The 27,206-nt window shown below is 52.6% G+C and overlaps 1 protein-coding gene across 2 annotated transcripts in view; it reads right to left on the bottom strand.

Annotated features, from left to right (window-relative positions):
• Positions 1–27,206, bottom strand: part of Man1c1 (mannosidase alpha class 1C member 1) — a 170,623-nt gene that overhangs the window by 33,909 nt on the left and 109,508 nt on the right. For both annotated transcript variants that reach the window (XM_045150753.1, XM_045150754.1), the window contains exons 3-4: positions 3,510–3,625; positions 965–1,045 (exon numbers count right to left, since the gene is read on the bottom strand). In XM_045150753.1, the coding sequence (XP_045006688.1) occupies positions 965–1,045; positions 3,510–3,625 (197 nt within the window). The remainder of the gene's footprint in view (positions 1–964; positions 1,046–3,509; positions 3,626–27,206) is intronic.

Here is a 27,206-nt window from a genome sequence, read left to right as displayed (position 1 = left end):
CTTTCTGCAGCTAACCTGCTTCTGGCCAGGAGGCCAGCATGATTCTTTGCCTCTGGGTGGACAGAACCGAGGCCTCTAGCCCCAAGTAGCCGCCAAGCTGGGCAGAGCAGCCCTCTGGATCATGGGGAACGCACTGACTGAGGACCTGGGTTCTGGGCACTCTGGCAACTGGATAGTCAGGCTGCACCGACAGGAAGGAGCTCACGAGGAGGGGATGAAGTCTTTGGTTCCTACCGAGCTCTGTGCTATTCAGAGCACTCTAACAGAGAGGAGGATAAGGGCTCTGGAATCAGCAGTCCCAAGCCAAATCCTCTCCCTCCCATGTGAGGGGATCATGACTAGCCCATGAAAGGAACTGAAGTGAGGCCTAGTAATAGGGATTTGCTTGAAGCCATCTGCAGGTAGGTGAGTAGGGTTTCTAACACCAGAGGATCTGTTTTCCAGCCAAGTGCTTCTCAGGCCTCCTGGAAGTCAACAGGGCTCCTGTGAATCAAGGCCTTGCAGTTACAGCCTGTGGCCAGCAGGGCGGCCCCACTGCTCCTTAAGACAGAGCCAAGGATCTGGCTGGGGAGAGAAGGGCTGGCCATGGAGAAGGCTAAAGAGTGGTCCCAGGAGTGGAAAATACAGATCCTGGCTTTGGAAGTCTTGAGAACCAATGGCTGTAAACATCAGTGCAGCTGTTTGCCAGTGCAGGGCTGCGTGCCTACCGTGGCTACCCTCAGAGAATTCACTGCCCACAGAGGGGGCCGGCACACTCGCCTAGCTCAGAACTGTGCAGCAGACAGTAAGAGGGAGAGCCTTCAGGTGGTACCTGGAACTGAAGAAACACAGTTCTTGAGGGGCTCAGGGGTGGCCCCTGGCAGACCACCTGCCCTGTGAATCCTTGTCTTCCCACTGGTGAAAGAGTGAGTCTAAAGTTTTCCCAATGCCTGGATAGTGTTGAGGTCTCAAAACATGAGCTCACCTCTTCTCCTGTCAGGTAGAAGGCCGAGAGGAGTCCTCCGATGTAGCGGATGTTCACCTCAAACAAGGAGGCTTCGCCGCTCTGCAGGACAGCAGGGTGGGGGACGGCAAGGACATGCGTGAGCTCCCAGTCAGCCAGGCCCCGGACACAGGTCACACTGCCCCTCCCCACCGAGCCCCCAACACACACCTGTGCTCCATTCCAGGGACCCCCCCACCCCCGCCCAGGATGCCAGGGCATGCTCGGTTTTCATACCAGAGGTCAAGAAGGGCCAGCACCTGCCTGGCGGCTGCTACTGCACGTTTATAGCATTGCAAATAAACACCAGGTTTGGCTTCCTTCCCCAGTCCTTGCCACAGGCCGCAGAAGCAGTTCTGCCGGGCTGAGCTCCAAGAAGACACTGGAGAAGTTTACCAGGGTGGGAGGCGAAGCCTTCTCTAGTCTGGCCTCTGTCCATCCTGGGGGAACCCCCATAGCTTAGCAGGCAAAGGGAGGGACCTTACCCTAGGATGGCAGGGAACAAAGGGGCCTGGGCTAAGTGGGAGGCGGTGGGCAGGTGTGCGTGTAGAGACAGAGGTCTGCCAGATCGCAGCTCCGGGGCTGCAGGGCCCACGCACAATTGCCTTCTCCATGACTGTGCAAATCAGGTGCGGAAACATTCTGCCAAGGACTGAATTTGGCTGAAGTCCCACTTGGACCACTTCACATGGTTTTGTGACTTAAGGTAAGCTATTGCCTATCTCTGCCTGGGTTTCTTCCTCTGCAGACAGGACTGATGCCATCCTCCAGGGTGGCGTAGATGTGAGACACACAGACAGGGCAGGAAGTTGGAGTCCAGGCTTCATGGAGGTACCTGTTACTTCCCTTGTCCTGGAGGCTTCCCTTGTCACCCCGTCTGCATCGTGTTATTTACTCATTCACTTCTACAGTTCTGGGGACTGAGTCCAGGGTCCTGCATATCCTAGGCAAGTATTCTACCACTGAGCTATATCTCCTGACATCTTTCTACTTCTTTTTATTTTGAGACACAGTCTCACTCAGTTGCCCAGACTGGCCTTGAACTTGTACCTTTCCTGCTTCAGCCTCCTGAGTAGCAGGGATTATAGGCCAGCACCATAAGGACTGGCTCTTTTTTTTTATTTTTATTTTTTTGAGGTAAGGTCTTGCTCTAGCATAGGCTGGCTGGAATTCACTAAATAGTCTCAGGGTGGCCTCAGACTCACGGTGATCCTCCTACGTCAGCCTCCCAAGTGCTGGGATTAAAGGTGTGTGCCACCAAGCGTGGCTCTGCTCCATATTTATCAATGATAGCAAGCACCATACTCCATTTGGCTGAAGGATCTTTTCCCATCAGCAAAGCCAACTTCCCTTTGTGCCTCACAGGGCCACATGCGGTCATGTCACTAGTTCAAAAAGCCAAGGTTCAAAAAGGTGACCACCCCCACTCTATTTTCTTCCAGAGACATTCCCTAATGTGCCCTGGCCTGTCTGGACATCCCCAGGCTCCCTGCCCCCTGGGCAGACACTTCTGTCCACTCTCTGTCTGGAGGAGCTGGCCGTCCCCTCTGCCTCCCTCCGGTCAATGGAAGGGAGGGTTCTACACTTCTGGGCCTCACGGACACCACAAGTCACAACAGTCTCAAGATGATTCTGCTAATTATAATGGTGAAGAGGACACCACTTTCCATCTGCACTGGACTTTATGGTACCATAAAGCACTTTCTAGAGCCCTCCATCGTATTTGATCCTCACCATAAGCCTGTGAAGCAGGCATCTTTGTCATCATCACAGTTAAGAGACTAAGGATCAGGGAGATGGCTTAGCGGTTAAGGTACTTGTCTGCGAAGCCTAGGACCTATGTTCCACTCTCTGGATCCCACTTGAACCAGATGCATGAGGTGATGCAAGTGCGCAAGGTTGCACATGCACACAAGGTGGAGCATGCGTCTGGAGTTCAATTGCAGTGGCTTGAGCCCTGGCGTGTGAATCCGCACCCCCCCACACACACACATTAAAAAAATGCAGAGTAAAAGAGCTAAGTATCAGAGAGGTGGAAACCTTTCACAGGCTACGTACAGCCAGGTTCCTCAGACTGGCTCTCTAGACTCTGCCCAGCTCCATGCTGGCTACCTGGCACCCAGCTTCTCAAGGACACAGAGGCCTTACTCTTGCTGGTTGCAAGCACTGTCCCCGAAAATGTCATTCCTTCTCCCCCGACTCCCTTGCTGCAGGAACTCCTGCTTTGTGGGCCCTGGAAGGCCCATCCCAGTCATGAGAAACCCACCCAGGATGCACAATAGGAGAGGGAAGGTTGGTTCTGCCTCTCTCCCCTCACATTACCAGGCTGGGAGGTGTCCCCATCTCAAGCCTGGTCCTCAGGAAAGACACCCTCAGAGTGAGCACTGTAGTCTGGGGTCTGGATTGCTCTGCTGTGAAGCCTTGGGCCAAGTGTTTGGCGTCTCTGGTTCTCAGAGGTCTCGGGATGGAGCTGACAGCTGACATGTTGGGGCCTTTCTCACCCTCATATCCAGAGGGTCTGACTCACCACGTTCAAATGGAAGCTCTCTTTCACCCAGGTCTTGGCCTCCTGAAACTCTTCATTCAGCTCCATGAGGTAGAGGGTGTCGAGAGAATCAATGATGGTCGCCCCGGTGAGACCACCTGTAGGCACAGAGAATTGCAGGTGTGACCTGGGGTTATTTTTAACCTTTCTATCCCCAGTTAGACAAGCCCTTTTCCCAGGGCTCCTCAACTATCAGGCAGGCTCCAGAGCACCATGCAGGGGGACTCTAATGCCACCAGCAAAGGCAAGGTTGTGGCCAGCCTTCCTCCCTGCAGCAGCTTTCTTGGGGGAAAGTGGAGTGAGGCTGGGCCAGCCCTTTCCCAGACTGTGGTTACTCTGTGGTCAGCAAGTCACTCAGCACCCTGTGACACCCTGACCACCCTGTGCTTGGCACACAAGCCTCCAATGCATGGCCAGTCTTGTGACTAACCCACTCCCTCCCTACCTTATTCTTTGTTTGTTTTGTTTTTTTCTTAAAAATTTTTTTAACTGTTTTATTTGAGAGATAGAGAGATAATGGGCACACCAGGGCCTGAACTCTAGAAGCATGCACCACCTTGTGCATTTGGCTTATATGGGTCTTGGGGAATTGAATCTGGGTCCTTAGGCTTTGCAGACAAGTATCTTAACTGCTAAACCATCTCTCCAGCCCTTTTTGTGTTTTTTTTTTTTTCAAGGTAGGTTCTTGCTCTATCCCAGGCTGACCTGGAATTCACTATATAGTCTCAGGCTGACCTCAAACTCACAGCAATCCTCCTACCTCTGCCTCCTGAGTATTGGGATTAAAGGTGTGCGCCAATGTGCCTGGCTCTCCACCTTATTCTGAAAGGAACCCCCCCCCCACCACACACACACACACGGCCTCTTTGCGCAAACCAATCTCATTTGTTTCTCAGGGCACAGAGCATCTGATTGTGGAATTCTACCCTGGGCCGCCTGTGTTTTCACCTCACAGGCCCTGTGTCTCCTGGGCCCAGCCAGGAGGGCAGCCAAGGTTCCTCGTGACCAGCCCTGTCCCGTGACATCTCTTGGGACGCCCCGATGTGGACAGCTGAGAAGCAGCTGGCTGAGTTTGTTGGCAAGGTCCTGCCCCTACTCTGGCTGCTGGCTTCTTCTCTCGTTTGGTATCTGCCCTGCCCCCACGCAGTGCCTGGCTGGGCTGGGGTCCAGCAAGGCACTTACTGGGAATCTTTCATTTAAGACTCAGGGTTACCCCAAGGCCAGACTGGGTGGAAGAAGAGCCCCCCATGCACGGCCCAATCCTATGGACAACTTGGGGCAGCTCCTGGGGGGAAAAGACACTCTTTAGTAAACAACAACTTACATGCAATGCACCAACAGGGCTGAAAATCGTAGCCTGGACCCTTCCAGTGCCTGCAACTGAGGTGGGCTCCACACTGAGTACTCTTCTATTCTGGCTTTGAGCTCATTATTCACAAATGATACCCCTACCAGAGGGAGGGCTTTTTTGTATTAGAAAGAACATGGGCCCAGACCCCAGAGCGGGCCTGCGGCATACTTGCTGTAAGTGTTAACGTTCTCTTCTCTAACACGTGGGTAAGGCCTGAGGGCTAGGGCACTGTGGAGCCGTTGTTGGTCCGTGAGCATGCGTCACACACACTTGGCATAAGTTCATCTGCCTCCACTTAGCGCATGCTACGTGCCTGACAAAGCAAGTCACTGCTGTCTTTTTGGGGCCTCTTGGCCCATCCCTGACACTTTGGCTAGCCTAGGGAGTGGGGAAGGGCCATGAGATGTGGGACACTCTTCGTTCTTCCTGGTGAGAGGGAAGAGGATGCTGTGGCTTTACTGTTCTGACGTTCATCCACAGAATGAAGCCTTCTCCAGCAACGGCTGGCTTTGGTGCCAGGGAGACAAGAGTCCAAACCCTGGCTCTATGACATACTAGCTTGTGGCTGGGGCAAGGAATTTGGCTTCTTTGAGCCTCACTCACCTCTTCTTTTTATTTTATTTTACTTTTTAATTTTTATTTATTTATTTTAGTTTTTCAAGGTAATGTTTCACTCTAGCCCAGGCTGACCTGGAATTCAGTATGTAGTCTCAGGGTGGCCTCAAACTCACAGCAATCCTCCTACCTCTGCGTCCCGAGAGCTGGAATCAAAGGCATGTGCCACCATGTCTGGCCCATCTCTTTTTTTTTTTTAAAAAAAATTATATTTATTTATTTGACAAAGGGAGAGAGCGAGAATGGGCACGCTATGGCCTCTAGGCACTGCAAACAAACTCCAGATGCGTGCACCCCCTTGTGCATCTGGCTAATGTGGGTCCTGGGGAATTGAACCTGGGTTCTTCGGTTCTGCAGGCATACACCTTAACCACGAAGGCATCCCTCCAGCCCTCAGCTCTTTAAAAAAAAAAAAAACTATTTAATTTACTTATTTGAGAGAGAGAAGAGGAGAGAGAAAGAGAATGGGTGCACCAGTGCCTCCAACCACTGCAAAGGAACACCAGATACACATGTGACTTTGTGCATCTGGCTCATGTGGGTATTTGGGGACTGAACCTGGGTCCTTAGGCTTTGCTGGCAAGTCCCTTAACCTCTAAGCCATGTCTCCAGCTTTATTATTTTATTATTTATTTATTTGAATGAGAGAGAGAGAGAGAGAGAGAATGGGCATGCCAGGGCCTCCAGACACACTGCAAACGAGCTCTGGACAAATGCACCACCATGTGCATCTGGCTTATGTAAGTACTGAGGAATTGAACCTGGGTCTTTAGGTTTTGCAGGCAAATGTGTCAACCTCTAAGCCATCTCTCCAGCCCCTTACCTCTGTTTTAAAAAGTACTTTTATGTGCACGGGCGTTCCAGGCTTTCTTGCCACCGTGCTCGTCGGGCGCACCGTCACTTTCCATGCCCGGCTTTACGTGGCAGCTAGGGGATCAACCTGGGTCAGCAGGTTTTGCAAGCCAGCACCTTTAATCACTGAGCCGTCTCTGCAGCTCCACTCCCCTCTCCTTTATTTTTATTTTATTTTTGTCTTTTTCAAGGTAGGGTCTTGCTCTAGCCAAGGCTGACCTGGTATTCACTCTGTAGGCCAGGCCCACAGCAACCCTCCTACCTCTGTTTCCTGAGTGCTGAGATTAAACGTGTGCCCCGCCAAACATTTTATTCTTCAGAGAATGAGACAGAGAGAGAGAATGGGCACGCCAGGTCCTCCAGCCACTGCAAGCAAACTCCAGACACATGCGCCACCACGTGCATCTGGCTTATGTGGGTTCTGGGGAAATGGAACCTGGGTCCTCAGGCTTTGTAGGCAAGCTCATTAACCACTAAGCAAGCTCTGAGGTCCTTCCTTATTCTTTTAATGAGACTGTAGGATCTGTTCCGTGAGGCATCTGGGAAGGGTAATGGGGCAGTGGTGGGAAAGGAGCTGATGAGGGTAAATGTGAGCTTAGCACAATAAACACCGGTGTCATTGTCCTAGTCCATGGCTGGTCCTGGGCATCCCCTACACAAAGTCGCTGGGGCGTCTGTCTCCAGGTATCTGCTGCTTAGGCCATCGTGACCCTGGCCTCAATGTGCACCAGACTCCAGGGCTTCATCCATCCCCCTGTGCATTGTTTTCTGCCCCATCTTCCTAAAGCCAGATCTAATGCTGTGTGTATGTGTCTCTCTCCCCAGAACCCATGCAATAGTGCTCACCACCACTTTTACAGCTTTACATAAAGGGCAAGAACGTCTCTGCATCTTGGCAGGTTCAATGCCTGCACACTCTTCAAAGCCCGCTTCCTTCCCTGATTCCACAGCACCTCCTGCTGCCCGGAACATGCCCACCGCGCTCTCTTGGGCCTTTAATTTGGGTACCCTTGTGGTGATCTGAATGTGAAACGTCTCTCACAGACTCATGTGTTTGAATACTTAATGCCTGGTTGGCGGTGCTATTCTGGAAGGTTATGGAATGTTTAGGAGGTGAAGCTTTGGTGCAGGAAGCATGTCACTTGGGCTGGGCCTTGAGATTTGAGAGTCTGGCCCCAGCTGCATTCATTGCTCGCTCTACTTCCTCCTCTGAGGTGGAGATGTGAGCAGGCTGTCGGATCCTGCCATACTTTCCTAGCCGTGATGGCCGCTTCCCCTCAAAACTGGAAGCCAAAACACACTCTTTCCTTCCCCCAGGTTACTCTGATCAGTTATTTTGTCCCGGCAAGGAGAAAGTAACTTACACAACCCCCACTCCCTCCTTGTGCCAGAGGGCTTGTGTCGCTCTGTAACTGGCCAGTGAGCCACCTGAGGCTGAGGGCCCCCTTCCCGCCTGATCTTGCAGCCCTGTCTCTAAGCAGCCCCACGGGCCAGAGACCCTGCGCAAAGGGTTACCTGCCGTCCCTATGGCCACCTCACCTCGTCTTTTGTGGTGCCTCCGTCAACCCTGCTAGGAAGTGCCTTCCCCGTCCTGTGTTCTGCTGTGAAAGTTACAACCCACACGCCCATGGGGGCCATTCTGATCCCCACCCCCCTGCACATGTGTAAAATCTCACCCTCCTCTATGTCCTCTGAGAAGCCTTACTGGGGTCCCACCACCTCCAGCAGAAGTGCCTCATTCTAGCCACACACTGAAGGAATCACCCATGCCTTGTCCCTCTTTAATTGCAGGGATGCATTGGAGTTGCCCCCCAAGGCCACAAAGCAGCTGCCAAGTGACAAGGGAAAGGCAGGGGGCAGGAAGGAAGCCACAGCTGCCCTTATACCCCAGCTTCAAGCTGGCTCTGTCCCAGACTTGGCCTTTCGAATGACATTTTGACTTCTGCTTTTCCTGTTCACCACATGGCTGCTGCTTCCTGGCCCCTCTTGCTGACCCCCTCCCCCCGCACACACAGGCTGGGCTGCCGGGGGTGTTTCTTCCCATTCGCATGCCCCTGACTCCCAGTTTTCCATTTTGTGTCTGGACTTTGTCCCCAAGGTCCAGACACGGTTATCCAACTTCCCATCCTCACTGCCGCTAGAGGTCCACAGGCACTTTCCGTTAATGTGTCTGCAAGCTTTTTGCTTCTCCCTCCAAACCTGACCCCAGGCCTCAATGCACCCCTTCTTCAAGAGCTGTGGCCTCCAAACTCATTCTGCTGCCTACAGGTCCATGGCCCTGCAGTTTACCCCAAGGGTCTGCTACCTGCCCCTAGGCTTCCACTACCGTCTGACTGTCCCTCCTTCCCACTCCATCAATCGTCAACACATAGCCAGAAAAACACCAGAATGAAACCCAATTCTCTGCATGCTAATAAAAATAACTGCAAGTCACATGAGCTGTCATTCTCTACTCACAGCCCTGCCATGGCTCCCACCTGCCAGTGCCCTGTGACCTGGCCCTCAGGCCTGCCTCCTTCTTGCTGGGCGCACTCTCTTCCCTGTGGCCCTGACAGCACAGGTGTCCTGTTCGTGTCTCCCAAGCCCGTGTCACCAGGTGTGGTCTGTGGATTTGATTGTCTGTCTGCTTTCTCCTCCCATCCTCCACGGCGCAACGGAGCACTTTTCATAGGTGCACTAAGTATGGGGCAGGAAGCCCACCCATCTCGCCCACTCCAGGCCTGTGACTCATTCACGTGGCGAGAGCCAGGGGCTCAGAGACCTTACAAGTACATCTGTCCTACTGAGGAGAACCAGGCTGACCATACCCCAGGGCAAGGTGGTCACCTCTAAGAGTCGGTGCCGACTGACAAAGGGGACTTCTCTTCAGCTGTGACAGCCTGGCCAGAGTTGACCATGTGTGTGCTCATAAAGGACTTCCCTGGACACAGCATCCCTGTCCAGGAGGTGGATTGCTACAAGGGAGTGAATCTCAGCTCCAGGGACCGCCTCCTGGGGCTGCCTGACCAGAAGCCACCTTGCCTTGCCTCTGCCATGCTAGTGACAATGAGGTTTTTATGTGATATGCTAACAAAGATAAATGGGTCAGGCTGGGCAGCTCTAGCTCTGGGAAGAACATTTAGAAGGAAAAAAAATCACCCAAGACATTGCCTATTACCACAGTATCCCCAGAGCCACACACTAATGGCTGCATTTAATTTAATGATATAAACCCCAGAGCCTTTTCTTAATCTGTAACACACACCAAAAAAGAAGAAGAAGGAGAAGGAGGAGGAGAAGGAGAAGGAGAGGAGGAAGAAGAAGAGGAGGAAGAAGAAGAGGAGGAGGAAGAAGAAAGGTCTTGGGTTGGAGAGATGGTTTAATGGTTAAGGCGCTTGCCTGTGAAGCCTAAGGACCAGGGTTCAATTCTCCAGGTCCCACGTAAGCCAGACGCACAAAGTGGCACATGTGCCTGGAGTTTGTTTTCAGTGGCTAGAGGCCCTGGCATGCCCATTCTCTCTCCCTCTCCTTTTCTCTCTGTCTCAAATAAAAATAATAATAATAAAGAATGTCTTTTTCAGACTCCATAGAAACCAGGATGGTTTTATTTTCAAAGATGGTGGTCCAGGTACCTCCTACTCACAGGAATGAGGTTCTTTGGGGGGGATACTGACATTTGTCCCTTGACTCCTCCCCACACCTGGGCAGCCAGGTGATACCCTGCACCAAGGGAAAAAAGCAGAGGAAAGATGAGCTGGTTTCCAGGTGCTGGCCATAAGAAATTGGCAACTTCCCTTCTTGTCTCTTGGGACACTGTTCTTGGAACTACCTGCCACACTGCTAGGGAGCCCAAGACGGCACCAAGGAAACACATGCGAGACAACATGCCTGAGACTGACAGTCCCACTGGAGGGCTGGCCAATGGCCAGCTCTTGGACATGTGAATGAAAAAGCTGCCAGATGATTCCTCCAGCTGTTGAGGCAGCCTCCATCTCTAAGCCTCCCCCGCCGAGCGCCCACATACCAGGTAGAGATGAATTGTCCATGCTGCGTCCTTTCTGAATTCCTGACCCAGCAGCTCTGAGCATAATCAAATAATTGCTTCATTGTCACTAAGTTCTGAAGTCATCTGTTATGCAGTAACAGATATGAATGCTCTGCCACATGCATTTTAGTTAAAGTGGCACCTTCACTGCCCCAAAACATGCCGTATATTGTCTAAAACAACATCGTCCTATATGGTCAAGTCTCCCAGCTACACAGAACCCTTTTAAGACTAACACCTTTCCATTTCTTTTCTTAGGTAGTCCAGGCTGGCCTTGAACTCATGGTTCTCCTGCCTTGGCTTCCTTAGTGCTGGGATTGGGATTGTGGTTGGGAGTCACCACACCCAGCAGCCTTTCTGTTTCTCTGTGGTCTGGGCTTCTTCCGGGAATTTTCCTATGGTGGCTGTGTCCTGAGTCACACAAACTGCATTGGAGGCTGTTTCCCAGCAAATGCTTCTAAGAGCCTCTGGAAGGAAAGGCATTTTTAGGAATTATTCCCGGAACTCAGTTGAATGCTCTCGCTAGAGGCTCATTAGCACAAGACCATCAGATCTGCCCACACCACTACCATATTCTAAAAGCCTATTTCCCTGGGACTGAGGGGAAGGTTCAGCAGTTAAGGATGCTTGCTCGAAAGGGCTGTCAACCTGGGGTTCAGCACTCATGTAAAGCCAGATGCAAGGTTGCACACGCTCTGAGTTTGTTTGTGCTGGCAAGAGGCCCTGGGGATGGATGGACACACACACACACACTATAAAAATAAACAGATAGCATCAAAAATAATTAAAACCCACTCACTGCCCGTGGTCAAACTCCTGGTGCCATGTACAGAGTTCTGGTCTAGGCTTTGCAACCTCTACTATTGCATCTCTCTGTTGGCCCCTCTGCCAATGATGCGTAGCCCACCACAACCCACTAGCAGTGTTCAGATCCCTTGGGGTGAATGCTGGTGTGTCTCTGCCAGGCAAGGGTTCTAATGTGTTCTCCACATGTTACACACATAATCCCCAAATCCAGTAGTGCCTGAGGTGTGACCTGAGGTGAGTGAGTCCCGCGGGCCCTGCCACACGCATGGCTGGATGCTGTCAGTTACACCAGGACTGGATTCCAATCACAGGATGAGCTTGACTCCTCCCCACTGTCCTTCAGCCTCTCAAGATAGGAGCCAGGGCAAGAAGGCCCTTGCCCTGTGTAACCCCTCTGCCATGGCCTTGCCAGCCTCCAGACCCGTGAGCAAAGCCACTCCTATTTATTATGGATTTTCAGGCTGTCACTGCAGCCAAAGAGACCAAAACACGCCTCTTTGGAGTTGGCTTGGCAAACACCTTGCGTCTCTCTGGCCTCCGTTCAGCACTGAGCCCTCATTCTCCCAACATCTTCCTGAGCTGCCCGGTCAGCCGGATCATTGCCTTCCCCCGGCCCGGGGCTCCGCTGCACCTCACTCTGCCCTCGCCGCCCCCACCTCAGCAAACAGCTTCTTTGTTTACAGTCGGGGAGGCCCAGGAGTGGTGGCGGTGGTGGGGTTTGCTCTTCCCAGTGGCCCTGAGTCCGTCCCCGAGGCCAGACACTATGCAAGTGGGAACCAGTGGCTGCCAAGTGGGAAGCGGACGCCCAGCAACATGTGTGGGGGATGCATAAACATCCCAAGGCCTCCCTTCCCAGCCTCAGAGAAGACACACAGGCAGAGCAGAGGCCAGCTGTGAGGGACACCACTGTCAGGGACAGAGGAGGCGAGCGCGGAAGCCGGAGGTCTGCTGGAACCAGTGACCTCTCCACCTTGCGCGGACAGACACGTGCTTTGTTGCGCAGCAGGCTGGGGGCCGTGTACAGTGGCTGCCTGCATGAGGGTCACTGTGACGAGCAGCCGACAAGGCTCAGGAAGCAGTCTGCTGGACACACTCCTCATCAGAAAACTCGTGTGTGTGTGTGTGTGTGTGTGTGTGTGTGTGAGAGAGAGAGAGAGAGAGAGACAGACAGACAGACAGACAGACAGACGTTGATGTTTGGTTTGTTAATTTTTTTTTTAATTTTTAATTATTTATTTGAGAGCGACAGACACAGAGAGAAGGACAGAGAGAGAGAGAATGGGCGCGCCAGGGCTTCCAGCCTCTGCAAACGAACTCCAGACGCGTGCGCCCCCTTGTGCATCTGGCTAACGTGGGACCTGGGGAACCGAGCCTCGAACCGGGGTCCTTAGGCTTCACAGGCAAGCGCTTAACCGCTAAGCATCTCTCCAGCCCTGGTTTGTTAATTTTTAAACAACTGCTGGGAGAGAGTGTGGTCCTAGCTGGAAGCTTGTGTGCAGACATTCCTGACAGGCTGCATCTGAGGAACCGCCTTCCCCTCTGAACTTCTCTGAGAGGTGGAAAAGGCAGATGGAGATGCTGATGCCAAACACAGCCACGCCCCTCGAAGTTACCCAGTGAGCAGGGCACAGCTGCACCCAGAACCACCTTCCTGAAAGACCAATCGTGTGACTACGTAGCTTCCTCCAGGCAGCCACGCAGGGCACAGAGCATGGGTACTGGACCCAAACTGGTCCTGGTTCCTGTCCCCGCCTTGTTCCTACTAGGCTGTGTAACTTGGGGCAAAAGACTTGACCTCTCTGAGCCCCAACAACAAAATGAGACAATAAAGACTCCCATTTAAAGGGTGTGGTTGCCAGGGTGGTGGCACACGCCTTTAATCCCAGCACTCAGAAGGCAGAGGTGAAAGGATCGCTGTGAGTTCGAAGCCACCCTGAGACTACATAGTGAATGGACGGAGAGAGGAAAGAAAGGGGTGTGGTTATGAATTCAAAGGAATGTATACAAACAGCTCTCATGCATGGCCACTATTCAAAAGGTGCTCAATTCAAGCGATAAGCATGGACGTCAGGCTAGGAGCCCTGGCAGATCCTTGGCCCAGCTGGAGGGGATGGTTCTATCTTCATGCCAGGCAGGATAGGGTGTTTTAACAACCCAGTGTGATTACAGCCTCAGCTGCGCCTGTGGTGACTCCTGAGGAGACCCAGAGGCCCTGTACACATTGGTCTCCACCTGCCTGGGTGACCCTGATAGCTTCACTTCTTACCTACCTCCTTGGGAAGGTTGACCTTCCCTGCTCCAACACCTCTAGGTTTGTTCCAGTTGCACATTTTTGCTTGTTTTAAATTTTTTAAAATGAGATACAGAAAGAGAGAATTGGCATGTCAGGGCCTCCAACCACTGCAAGCAAACTCCAGATTTGTACGCCACCTTGTGTGCATGTGCGACCTTGCATCACCTTGTGTGTCAGGCTTATGTGGGATCTGGAGAGTCGAACATGGGTCCTTAGGCTTTGCAGGCAAGTGCCTTAACCACTAAGCCATCTCTCCAGATTTTTTATTTGACAGTGAGAGTGAAAGAAAAAGGGAGAGGAGGAGGGGAACAGGCACATGCCAGGGCCTCTAGCCACTGCAAACGAATTCCAGATGCATGTGCTACCTTGTGCATCTGGCTTGCATAGGTCCTAGGGAATTGAACCTGGATCCTTTGGCTTTGCAGGTAATGCCTTAATCACTAAGCCCCTCCACCTTATTTCTTGAGCCAGTTTCCCTCACTAAACCTGGAGCTCATGACTAGATGTGCTAACCAGCAAGCCCTCATCTCTGCCTTTCCAGCACTGAGTTTATAGGTACACATTACCACATCTGGCATTTTTATGTGGGTGGAGATTTTTTCTTTTGTTTTTAAAAAATATTTTATTTTTATTTACTTATTTATTTGACAGAGAAAGAGGGAGAGAGAGAGTGAGAAAATGGGTGTGCCAGGGCCTCCAGCCACTGCAAATGAACTCCACACATGTGTGCCCCCTTGTGCATCTGGCAAACGTGGGTCCTGGGGAATCGAACCTGGGTCCTTCAGCTTTGCAAGCAAACGCCTTAACTGCTCAGCCATCCCTCCAGCTCGGGGTGGGGATTTTTATGTAGGGATCTGGACTCAGATCCTATGTTGCACAACAACCACTTTATCCACTGTGCCATCTTCTCAGCCCCTGGCCTCAAACTCTCAATCCTCCTGCCTCAGCCTCTTGAGTTCTGGGATGACAGGCTGAATGGATGAATCATGAGCAAGTGCCACTGTGCCTGCTGGGAGATTTTTGTCAAAGGCATGCTTTCCAGCTCGTATTAATGTTATCTGTGGCCTTTCCTTGAGCCCATCCCAGGCAGGAAGTGACATCAGTGTAGGTCCTTCTGCAGAGCCAACGTGGTGGTGTGGGCTGTGGAATGAAGGACAAACGCCGTCCTCATTTCCTCTGAGAGGCCTCTGTGACAGCGGCATCCTGGTGAATGCAATTTTTGCGACGTGTGAGGTGCTGGGAGCCAGAGGCCAACTCCATGGTGCCCCAAGATCCTGGTCCAGGGTGAACATCCCAGAAAAAAAGCTTGTCTGTGGGGTGTGGAAGTCTATTACACACTCATGACCCGCAGGATCTCGTCAGAGTTGGCGCCAACCCAACAGTGGCTTTGAGCCTGGCACCTTTAAACCCAGTGACAGCTCCAGTGAAGAGCCGGCTTAGCGGATTAACTCACTTGCTCAAGATTCATATGTTCAGTCTAAGTCTATCCGGGGGTGACGGGGCTGTGCCTGGCACGGGGTGCACTGGTGAGAGAAGGGTCCTAGCCCACCCTCACTAGGATTACGGTCAGGGAGAAAGACACTGCAGGGGTACTCATGCGGATGACACATGTCACCAAGCACAAAGCTTGCGTTACAGACTGTTGTTCCTGGGGAGGGGGGGCAGCTGAGCAAACATCTGTTCACTCCAGATAGGGCACCGAAGACAGACCGAGGAAATGATTCCACCCGGATGCATCCTGGTGAACCCGTGAGTGCACTGCGCTTATTGACACAAGCACGGATGACCCCGGACCCGCCGCACCATGGGAATGTCTCACCCCAGCATGGGTGACAACCTCCTTCAGGAAACCTTCCACGTCCTGTACACTCTAGCACCTTCCCAAAACACAAGCAGCGGGGCAGAATGGCATGCAACTGGGAGGGTGTGCAGGAGGGAGTGGCTGGAATCTCAGGTGAGGGTTTGTCACAGCTGCCCTGGGTAGGGTGGTGACATCTGGGCTGCAGAGATGGTTCAGTGGTTAAATGTACTTGCTTGCCAAGATTGATAGCCTGGGCTCAATTCCCCAGTACCCACGTAAAGCCAAATGCACAAAGTAGTGCCCTTTCATTCTCTCTCTGCTTGCAAATAAATAACGGTTTAAAAATTTATTTATTTTTATTTGAGACAGACTGAAAGAGAATATGCATGCCAGGTCCTCTAGCCACTGAAAACGAACTCCAGACGCATGTGCCACCTTGTGCATGTGGCTTATATGGGATCTAGAGAACCGAACCTGGGTCTTTAGGCTTCTCGGGTAAGTGCCTTAACCTCTAAGCCATCTCTCCAGCCCAATAATAGCTTTTTAAAAGATGGTTACATCTATGTTGCGCTAAGAGGACAAAGTTCCACAGCACAGGGAAAGAGAAGGCTGAGTGGGACTACTTTCATTCATTCATTCATTCTTTCTTTCTTTCTTTCTTTTTGGTTTTGTGAGGTAGGATTTCACTCTAGTCAAGGTTGACCTAGAATTCACTATGTAGTCTCAGGGTGGCCTCGAACTCGTGGCGATCCCCCTACCTCTGCCTCCCAAGTGCTGGGATTAAAGGCATGCACCACCACGCCCGGCTTGTGTGGCTACTTTCTGAAGGGGCTCTGGTCAAGAAGTCCGGAAGCTGTTCTATCAGAGGCCTGCAGGGTGTGCGGACAGAAGGTGAGGCATGGTAGGTGCTGGGCACAGCACACAGAAGTGCAGCCACAGGGTGAAGCCTTCCCATGTTCAAGGGCAGAAGTGGGTCACGGGCAGTGGGAAAGAGGGAAAGTATCAAGGCTGGGGGGCTCAGGAAGGGGGGGCGGGTATGGCTGGCTAAGTGACCAAACCTGATGGGCTCCTCTGTGAAGAGTGGTCTGGAGGACCTCAAGGGAACCCTGGGCAGAGCCGTCCATCTTGGGTTGGATGTGCCCAGTGTTACTTATGGAGGGAGGCAGAGCTGGGACTTACACATTGGGGTCCCCCCTCCTGGAGATGCTCAGCAGTTGGAGGAAAGCCATAGCTGTCCAGCAGCCGAGAGAATTCGACAAGACTTCAGATCTGGGTGACGTCAGCCATCTCTCTCACTCAGCCTTGCAAGGGGAACCTCCAGCTGCCTGGGACAGAGGGGCCTCAGGCCCGGAGCAGTAGTACAGGCCCTGCCTGGTATTTACTGCGGCCACACAGAACTATGCATTGAGCATGGCATGTTCTCTGGGTTCATGGACCAGAGCCAAGAGGCACAGATGTGTGGCTGGTAACCAGATGAATGATGATTATTAGAAGGCGATCAGAGAGGCCTCATTCATGTCCAGACCCAGGCAGAGAAGGCAGAGGTAGTGTGGGGAGCTGGCAGTGAGGTGAGCCCCAGGAAGCTCCTTCCAGCAACAGGGAACGGGTCACACTCTGGAGACATAAGGCAAGTTTGCCTCTACTGCTTACCCAACTGCCTCCATTTCCTCATCTGTGTAAGGGGAGCAATGAGACTACCACCTTTCTTGTGAGTAGAGATTTCATGAAATGTGGGCTGCAGCAGGAAGGCAGCTACCTCCCTTCTGGGCACCCATGGGCAGCTCCTCTCTTTTGTGGTGCTGGAGGTGAACCCAGGCTAGGTAATGCTTTACCACTAAGCCACACTCCCAGTCTTCACAGCACCAGATATATCATACATACCCGTGTACATGTGTGTGGTTTGTATGTGGAGGTCAGAGGTTGACATAAGATGTCTTCTTCAATCACTCTCCATATTCTTCAGTAAGGCAGAGCCACTTGAACCCAGGGCTCGACAATTTGCCTGGTCTAGCTAGCCGGCTTCCCCGGGAGATCCGCTGTCTCTGCCTCCTGAGCGCTAGGATTAGAGGCGGGCTGCCTCATGGGTGCTAGACCAGATGGGAACTTCATTCCTCACAAGTAGGCAAGCGCAAACCACTGAACTGTCATCCCAGCCCTTTATCCCCCCCATCCCACCCCACAGAACCTCTTTTATGCTTTACAACCTGGTAAGGAGGCTGTGATTACCATCCCTGATTTACAGATGATACAAGGAGGTTCAGAGTCAGGAACTAGGGTAAAGAAAGGGAGTCAGGACCTGTGCAGCCGCCTGCCTGTGCAGCCTCAGGGATGGACCTGGTGCAGAGGGTTGAAGGCCCCTCTGGGGCCTGGCCTTAACCCCTCCCTGGGGCCACACTGCTCACTCTGTGGCCAGCACCACCTCTGTGTGAGGAGCTGATTGTCTCTCCTTGGAGGTCTGGGGACCCTCCACAAGAGCCTCATATAGTAAGGGGTAAATCTGACAACTGCCTTCTACACGAAGAGCACCCAGGTCCTCACAAGGGTGACGATCCTCCCCACATTGTTCTGGGGCTCTCTACACACTGCCTAGCTTGGGCTGACTCACTGTGGGTCTGATTCCCTGACAAGTGGGATCTGGAAGACAGAGCTTTCACCCCATATTCATTTCTGGAGCCATAGAAGGACCCAGGAAGGTATCAGGTGCACGGCAGGGTCTGAGTCACAAGTACTCAATAAATCTGCACAGATAGGAGGCCTGGCCCATGGCAGATCCACCCCACTCACTCCCAATATCCGCAGAAGGGGCGGGAAGAGGCCTAGTCTCCCTCACAGACCCAAAGGACCGCAGGCTTCTAGAATTTGACAGAAGCTAGTTGAACCTCCCACCCCTTTCCTTAGCTGGAAAGACACTTGTACTTCTGTGGACTATCTAGCTAAGGAAAGGTAGGCCTGGGGCAGATAGGACCCCATGAAGGATAGGACAAGGGAAGTTACGTGCCTTGGAATCTGGGGACCCAGAATCCATTATGGGTGGTATAGCCTCTAGTCACCACTTCACCCTGTGAAACTCAGCATCCTCCCCTGTAGCATGGGAACTGGTCAGTCCTCTTAGGTGTGCCTTGGCATTTGCTCTTTACTTTTTTGTTTTGTTTTGGTTTGGTTTTCGAGGTAGGGTCTCACTCTAGTTCAGCCTGACCTGGAATTCACTCTGTAGTCTCAGGCTGGCCTCGAACTCACAGCACCTCCTCCTACCTTGGCCTCCTGAGTGTTGGGATTAAAGGTGTGCACCACCACACCCAGCCTTTGCCTTTAATTGTTAAAGGCAATAGTGATCATAGGAACCTTTGAGCCTTGGCTGTAGGGCTCAGCCTGTGGACTATGACCAGGTGATTTCATTTCTCCGAGCCAGCAGTGAGCCTGCGCCCATCAGACAGGACCAGTAATTACTGGGGGACGAAGGTGTAGGACTCCAGGCAGAGTCTGGGGAAGGAGGACAAAGGATCTGAAGGGCCTGTGCAGGACAGACTCCTCCCCACAGGCCCACGCCCGAGCCTGCTCGCAGCCAATCTAAATGTCACTCTGGTATCTGAGATGCTTTCTGGGTGTAAATGGCCTCGGAGTTAGGTCTCTCTGGCCGTAGCAACTCGGAGCCAGCAAGCATGCCACGTTTGGAAGAGGCTCTCTCCACTTCAGAGAAACACACACACAATCTACTCAAGACTGGAAGGAATATTTCCAGACTTCCCCTGTTAGGGCGGCTCCAGGAGCCCTGTGTGACTCAACAATTAAAGCCCGGCGAAGTCGTCATGGCTCAGCATAGGTGGCGAGGATGACTAAGGAAACAACAGTGTGATGTGGCAGCATGGGTTTAGAAATCTAGGGTAATCCATTTTTGCCGGTCCACGGAAGGCAAGCTCGAGTCATTAAAAAGCAATCGTACTTAATCAGGCACGGAGAAGCCCGGCTCTGCCTCTCAGATCATCTCAGAATGGTTTCAGGGAACTGAAAAACCAACAGCAAGCAGGGAGGAGCTTATGGAAGACGTGCTCTGTGGGATTTCTGGGTCTCAGAGGGATTTAAGGAAAAATCATCGCCCAGACTGTAGCCATGGTGGTGGGAACTGTGGGGAATCTACGATGGCCCAGGACCGACCTCTTTCCACCAGGAGACCACACGGTGCTTTCTCAGAAAGTCGGCAAGGTACAGGAGCTGGCGAGATGGCTCAGATCCCTGACAGCTAGAGTTCAACCCCCAGAACCCACGCCAAGCCAGACACTGTGGTGCATGCGCCTATAATCCCAATATGCCTACAGCAATGGGAGGCAGAGTCAATCGAATCCTAAAGCTAGAAGTGAGCCAGCTAGTCTGGTGTTTGCAGGGGCAAAACAAGACAGACCCTGTCCAAACGCGGTGGAAGGTGAGAACTGACACCACAAGGTTGTTCACATGCATGCTGTCCCACACACACACACACACACACACACACACACACACACACACACACACTCACACACACATACACAGCCAGCAAAGTAACAGATAAAGGGGTAATTAGGATGCAGGGTTCGACAGGTGCTAGAAACGGGGTGGGATTCTCCGGGTCTGGAATGTGACTTTATCACTGGCTAACTGTGTGGCCTCATAGGCTTTCTGTGTCTCCGAGAGCCCCACTTTCTGCATCTGTGAAGTGAGCTGCCCCACTGGGTGGTAAATGAGTGGATTCCTGTACAGCATCTATCATGATGCCTGGTACACAAGGAGGTCTGGAGAAAAACCAGCCTGGCTGTTCTCTGTGGAAGGAAGCCTGAGATGACCTTGGGTCTGGATCAGGAAGGAAATGCAGGGATCAGCAGGGTGTCGACATGTAGAAAAGGCTTTCCAGGGAGAAAGTCCAGCCGGCACAAAGGCCCTGAGGTGACCCGTTGTCAAGGAGAGTGCAGGGTGAGGGAGGCAGCTGACTGCTAAGCAGACTCCTCTGGGAAGGAGATGGGAGCAGGCTGAGGGGCTCAGACTCCGAGACGGGGACACACGGGGGGATGGGGGGATGTGGCTAGATGGGGACTGAGGGGAGTGCGATCTTCAGAGGAGGACAGGGCAGCTTCGGGGCCAGGCTCGTTGCAGGCTCTAGAACCACCTCTCAGTTCTCAGACCACACGGAGTGCTCACTGGCAGCAAGGACAATCATCCAGGGTCCCAGCCCCCCCCTCGCCCTCTCAGGGGCCCTTCCCTGAGGCAGAGCTGAGGTGGGGAGCTGCTGCCCGGGCAAGAGCTGCACGTCTGGCCCTCAGCACCCGGAAGGGGCTTGGGAGCCAGTTCTAGCTAAGAGAACGTGGGCACAAGCTTACACAGTACTACCAGGAGTTCACACAGAAACCTCCAAGACTGTGGCGACCTTGGCAGTCACCGTCTGAAGATGACGGCCCTCAATCAGCCTGAGTGCCTGAGTGGCCATGAGCAGAAGCAGGGGCCCCCACCATCCACTCGCCTTTATGTGACAGACAAGCAGCTGCTGCCTTGACGCCCTGTCATGTCTGGGTTTACCTGTTACAGCAGCTAGCCCGGCCTTACACGCACACACACACACCGGCTAACGGAATGACCTCACACACCCGAGTCCACCTCTCTCAGCTTGGTTCACACAGTCGGCAGTGATGGCTCAGTAGGACCCCAAGCATGACAGGTGCTTGGTAGGCAGGATGGAGGTCCCCCCCCACTTCCCCATCACTAAGACTGCTGAAGAGAAAGACTGAGCCCAGGCCCTGGGAGGAGGAGGAGGCTCAAGCAGGACTGGGGGCAGTGGGGGGGGGGAGCTCCAGGCTTGAGGTCCAGGTTCACTGCTGGTCCTGACCCCGGCTCACCCTGGGAGTTAGATGCATCCCTCAGCAGACAGGCCCCAGCTGAACCATAAAGGAACAGCGCAGCTCCTCTTGATGACTTCTTCGAGCCTCTCACAACTCATTAGCAGGAAATGGTCCTCCCTGCCAAGGAGATGCCTGCCTGATTTTCAGACACGTCAGGTAGAGTCTGTTATCAAAACCTTGTCATGTCTCCACACGGCTCTGCGCGCTCCACGCTGCGCCCTCGGCCAGGCTCCGCTTGGCGGCTCAGCTGGGCGCGCTCTGCCTCTGAGAAGCCTGGCTGAACGCTCACTCCGCGGGTGTCTGGCCAGGAGGGGGGCTGGGGGACGAGGCCTGCATGGGTGGCCGAGGCCCACTGCTTCCCCAGCATCCCAGGCTTCTGGCGCAGGCCTGGCTCTGATGACAGAAGGGGAGAGAGGAGGAAGGCAAAGGGATCGGTGACAACCTGCCCTTGGCCATGGGTGCAGCTTCCACAGGACGCAGCTATCCCTGTCCCTTTGATGGGGGGAGGGCTGCACTCTGCCACAGCCTGAGCAGGGTGGGAGAATGCGCCCTTGTTCTCGAGAGCCGGGGACTGGGGCTGAGGCTACCTCATCCCACACACTGGCCCCTACTGTCACAACGTGCAGCGGGACAGACACTAGCCTCCACCGCACTTGCTCGCTTGTCCCTCTCCTGGGACCACGCGCACTGGCTCCAGCTGGTGTCCTAGAAAGGATCCTTCACACTCCCCACCAGAGTGAAAGCCACTGGCACCCAGGACCAAACACTGAGGACCTGTGGCATGCACAGGTCTTTCTCTTTTTAATTTTAATTTATTTATTAACATGCCTATGTGTGCCTGTGTGGTGGGGAGGTGGGTGTCTGCATGCGTGCTTGCACAGAAGAAGGCCTGTTGGACTTTAGGTGGGTATCTGGAGAATTGAGCCCCATCTGTCAGGCTTTGCAAGCAAAACTTTTAGCCCCTGAGCCATCTCCTCAGCACTGCCCCCTCCCACCAAGTCTTTTAGCAACTGGGATGAGTGAGCGTGTCACTACCACTTAAGCACTGCCAGCATCCTTACCTGACAGTGGAGGAAACTGAGGCTCGTGGCAATAAAACACCTGGTGCCCAGTATCACTCAGCGGTACTCTGAATCTGGTCTAGCAGCTTCCTAACTGTCGCGACGAATGTTTAACGTCCTATACAGAAAGTGCCAGACTGGGAATTTTATCCTTACTGCTCCTTGAAGCTATTTACCACACAGGTGGATATAGTATCTTCGTTTCTGGAGGACAAAGCGGAAGTTCGGAGAGGTTAAGCCACTTGTCCAAGACTGTGTCACGGTAAATAAGCGGGAACCGTGGCCCGGATGTCCACAGCAGTGCGCTCTCTTTCTCCACCAGTTGCCTCACGGGTGAGAAGGCCCCCAAGTGGGGAGCACAGAGAAAGAGGGGTCAAGATTCTACAGAGGCGAATCCATGGAGTGAGAGGGCAGGAGCATCCGACCACTGGGTGAGAGCTCTTGCTATGCAAGCTTGAGGATCAGCACATTAAAAAGCTGGGCATGGCCACGTAACAGAAGTAGAGACAGGAGGATCATTGCGGCTCCCTGGTCAGCCAGACCAAGTGGGAAACAGCGAGCTCCAGGTTCAGCGAGAGACTCTGTCTCAGGGAAGTAAGGAGGGTAGAAGAGCAACAGAGGAGAACCCTGATATCTTCCTGTGGCCTCTACACACGTATGCATGGGATACATGTATTTACACGCACATGTGCTTACACCTCACGCATGTTCAACTTACTATGCACACACCTTACAGGAAAGGTGAGAAATGTTATTAAAATGTTTTCATAGGGCTGGAGAGATGGCTTAGCGGTTAAGGCGCTTGCCTGCAAAGCCACAGGACCTGGATTCGATTCCCCAGGACCCATGTAAGCCTGATGCACATGATGGCCCATGTGTCTGGAGTTTGTTTGCAGTGGTTAAAGGCCCTGATATGCCCATTCTCTCTCTACCTGCTCCCCCCTCAAGTAAATAAAATAAAAATAATTGTAGAAAAGCAAAAATTGTTTACCTGCTAACACTGGGCATACCGGGCATGCTGGGCACAAGCGGCTGGCACCTGCTGTAAGCTCAGGTCACCCTGGCTGCATTCTTGGATAGCTAAGGGTTAAGACAGCAGCAGTCAGGGTAACAGGTGTGACTACTCAACCTTTCCTTGGCCTGGAGGAAGGGGCCCTTCCCTTCATCAGGTGCAGGCACCACCTGGCCAGATAACCTCTCCACCCCACTGCATTGCAGCCAAGCTTCTGCGTCAGGTCGCCAATAAACACCCAAAGTCCACAGCCGCCCCGGGCACCAGGAGCCAAGGAAAAAAGCCAAGACTTGCAGGCTGGGGCTGCCACAGCTGCTGTAAGCCCAGCAGTGCCAAGGGGCCCCATGCCTGAAGACCCCATGCCAGAGGTCACGGCCATGGAATTATCTCGCCATGGCTCTGACAGGCTCTTTGTGACTCAGCCCCGCCTCACAAGGCAGCTCCTTTGTCATCTTTCACCTCATGCGCTGCCACAGTCCATCAGCAAGCCGCAGGGCCTTGCTCCTCCCAGGCTGAACTTCCTCCTGGAATGCCCTCCTTCCTCCCTGCCTCAGATCCTCTGGCTCTAAGGTGCACACCTGCTGTTCCCAATGGCCCCAGATCTGTCCCCCTGGTCCAGATAGTGCAAAGTCTCCTCAGAAGCCACACACCCTAAACTTCCACCAAAGCACACTTTCTCCAACAATGCTGCATGGAGGCCCAAGTTAGGGGAAGAGGAAGAGCCAGGCCTGGATGGGAGAAGAGCAGAAAATCCGGTGGGATGAGCCAGGACACACCTCCTGTTGCCTTCTGGGAGTCTGGGGGTGGCCTCCAAGGGACCTAGCAGCTCACCCTAGTGCCCCTCTGCTTGCACCTATACTCAACAATGTGCAGCCCTGCTCCCACGGGTGCTGGGCACACTCCGGGAACATATGCTGTCTGTTGGAAGAAGAAGCAGTTCCCTCACCAGCGCCCAGCTCGGTGCCACCTGCTCTGTGAAGTCCTCAGAAGTGGGGTCTGAGGCTCCCTCTCTGCATCCCCACAGCACTCTGACATCATTATGATGTGTGGAGCCTTCCAGTCTACCACCCATCAAAAACTGTGGGCTGGAGAGATGGCTTAGTGGTCAAGGTGCTTGCCTACGAAGCCTAAGGACCCAGGCTCAATTCCCCCAGTGCCCACGTTAAGACAGATACATGAGGTGGCGCATGCATTTGGAGTTCATTTTGCAGTGGTTGGAGGCCCTCTCTCTCTCTATATATATGTGTGTGTGTGTGTATATATATATATGTATGTATGTATGTATGTATGTATGTGTGTATGTATGTATGTCAGTATATGTTTGCAAATGATTAAACAAAAAAATATTAAAAACATATTTTTTTTAAACTTTGCAAACTGAGCATGGCGGCGCACACCTTTAATCCCAGCACTTGGGAGGCAGAGGTAGGAGGATCACCATGAGTTTGAGGCCACCCTGAGACTACATAGTGAATTCCAGGTTGGCCTAGGCTAGGGTGAGATCCTACCTTGAAAAAAAAAAAAAAAAAAACCTTTCTGAGGGGGCTCCTGGGGACAATGCTAAGGGCCCATCACCTTTGCATCCTGGCCTAGAACTGCCTTGTGATTAAATAAGCTTCCTCCCGCTAAGGTCCCCACGTGCCCGCTTGGCCTCCCTTCCAGGTCCCGAGAGGAATAGAGGAATAAACTGTCTCCTTTGTCCCTTCACCACCTTGGTATTGACCGAAGCTGGGTTTTAATGGCCTGCTGACAAAAGGCAGCTCCCACGTTCATTTTCCTTGGCTAATTACATTTCCCAATTGCAACGCTTATCTGGGCTGGTGTTAAAGACATAATCAGTTTCCAGAATGGATTCAAAGGAGGTGAGAAGCAAGAAAATAATTAAGCCAACTTCTGATTGAATCAAATAATTAAGCAGATTAAATCGACTGCCTGTGATCCACAGCCTGGGCGGGCGTGGGGAGGGCACTGCTCGATCCATCGGATCGATCACAGAGATCGCTTCTGATGGCCTTTGGGATGGGCAGTGATAGCGTCGCCTCCAAAGTGTGGCAGTAAAGGAGCGACTGTCTCAACTGGATGGGAATCAAGGTGGCGGAACTCTTGTTTGGGTAAAACATTCAGGGTTTAGCAAAAGAAACATCGAGAGCCAGGGACAGGGCTGTGGAGTCCTGGTTCATAGTTTTGTCCCATGTTCACGCTCTGAGCTCCTAGACCTCAGCAACCAGCTGACTTAGCCAGTGATAGAGAATCTGGCTGGCAAAGGCTGCAAGTCACACCTGCTTATTCCACTTGCTTTCCTGCCCCTTTGCCATCTCCACAGTGGCCAAGGCTGAGCTGCTCCCATCATCCCAGCCAATACAGCCCTAGGTCAGCTAACTCCAAGGAGGACCCCAAAGACCTGGCCTGGACCAGTCGGGCCCAAAGCCCCTGAGCTACTTCACCATGCCCTGCTGCCTGCAAGGGAGGGGTTTTTTGGGGGGGGAGGATATCTGTCATGCAGCATTCTCACTGCACTAGATGCCAAGGCAGGGTCCCTAAGCCTGACCAGTGTGGCTTTGCTGCAGGCCCAGCCTCCAGAAGGTTCTCTCAACTGAATTCCAGAATCACTTAGCAGAGAGTCAGGCGTTCAAACAGTGAATCTTTACTCGGTCACTTTTCTGGACCTCACAGCTTCCTGGAAGGTGTCAAGCCAGGGTTCATTCATCTCATTTTACAGAGCCAATCAATTAGAAACTCAGGGAATCAATCAATTAAGAGCCAGAGACCGTGGCTAAGGACGGTGAAATGAAGGAATGCCCTAGAAACTGGCAAACAGCATGAGCATTTAAGGGAGATGACACGGGCTGGAGAGATGGCTTAGTGATTAAGACACTAGCCTGCAAAGCCCAGGGAACCAGGTTCAATTCCCCAGTATCCACACAGGCCAGAAGCACAAGGTGGCGCATGCATGTGGAGTTTGTCTGAAGTGGCTAGAGGCCCTGGCCTGCTCTCTCTCTCTCTTTCTCTCTCTCTCTCTCTCTTCCTGACTCTCTCTGTCATAAATAAATAAATTAATGAAATATAAAGAGAGACAATGCATTCATCTACGAGGACAACAACTGGGAGAAGATGACGGGAAGGAGCCATGAGCCCCCAGCCAGCGAGACGGGAACACAGTGGAAAATTCAGTAGAGGAAACTTCCTAGAATAGAACCAGAAATAAAGAGACAAATGCTAGAAGTGAAATGACAAGGCAATTAGTAGACCCGCTCAGGAGATCTAACAACCAATATCTAGGAATTCTAGAAATGGAAAGAGCAAAAGGAAGAAGGTAAAGACATAATTCAGACTAAGGACGGTGGTGAGGCACACCTTTAATCCCAGCATTCGGGAGGCAGAGGTAGGAGGATCGCCGTGAGTTCAAGGCCACCCTGAGACTCCATAGTGAATTCCAGGTCAGCCTGGGCTAGAGTGAGACCCTACCTCAAAAAAACTAAAAAGGAAAAAATAAAAAGACATTATTTAAGATCATGTCTGAGAACAAAGGGTTTCCAGGCTGGAAAGTCCTCTCATGTCTCAGCATGATGGAAGACAGGAGACCCACTAAGGGTTGTCATCATGAGTCTCAAAATACCGAGGACACAGAGGGCCTGTGAGCTTCCAGAGAGAAAGACACACTTGTATGATCAGGTATGGAAACGGCACCAGGCTTCTCTTCACATGCTGGAAACAGTAGCTCCATCTCAACATCGTGAAGGAAAACAACTTTCATCCATGACTCTTTTGTTGTTGTGTTCATGTTTCACTGAACAGCAGGAGGCCGGAGTCCCAGCTGCGCGCTCTTGCTGCCTTGGGGTCGCTGACCACCGCGGCGCCCTGCTCCGGTGGGCTCTGCCCTCAAACTCTAAGCCAATGGCATTCTGTCTCCTCTCAAGTTGCTTTTGTCAGGGGTTCTGTCACAGCGAGGAGAAGAATAACCAGTATGGATGTCCACCTCTCCCCAGCACTACTGGAGAATCC

The sequence above is a fragment of the Jaculus jaculus genome, chromosome 5 (assembly GCF_020740685.1).
Source record: "Jaculus jaculus isolate mJacJac1 chromosome 5, mJacJac1.mat.Y.cur, whole genome shotgun sequence".
Lineage (NCBI taxonomy): Eukaryota > Metazoa > Chordata > Mammalia > Rodentia > Dipodidae > Jaculus > Jaculus jaculus.
The sequence above is the reverse complement of the archived record's forward strand: the minus strand, read 5'-3'. Positions and strand labels throughout refer to the sequence as shown.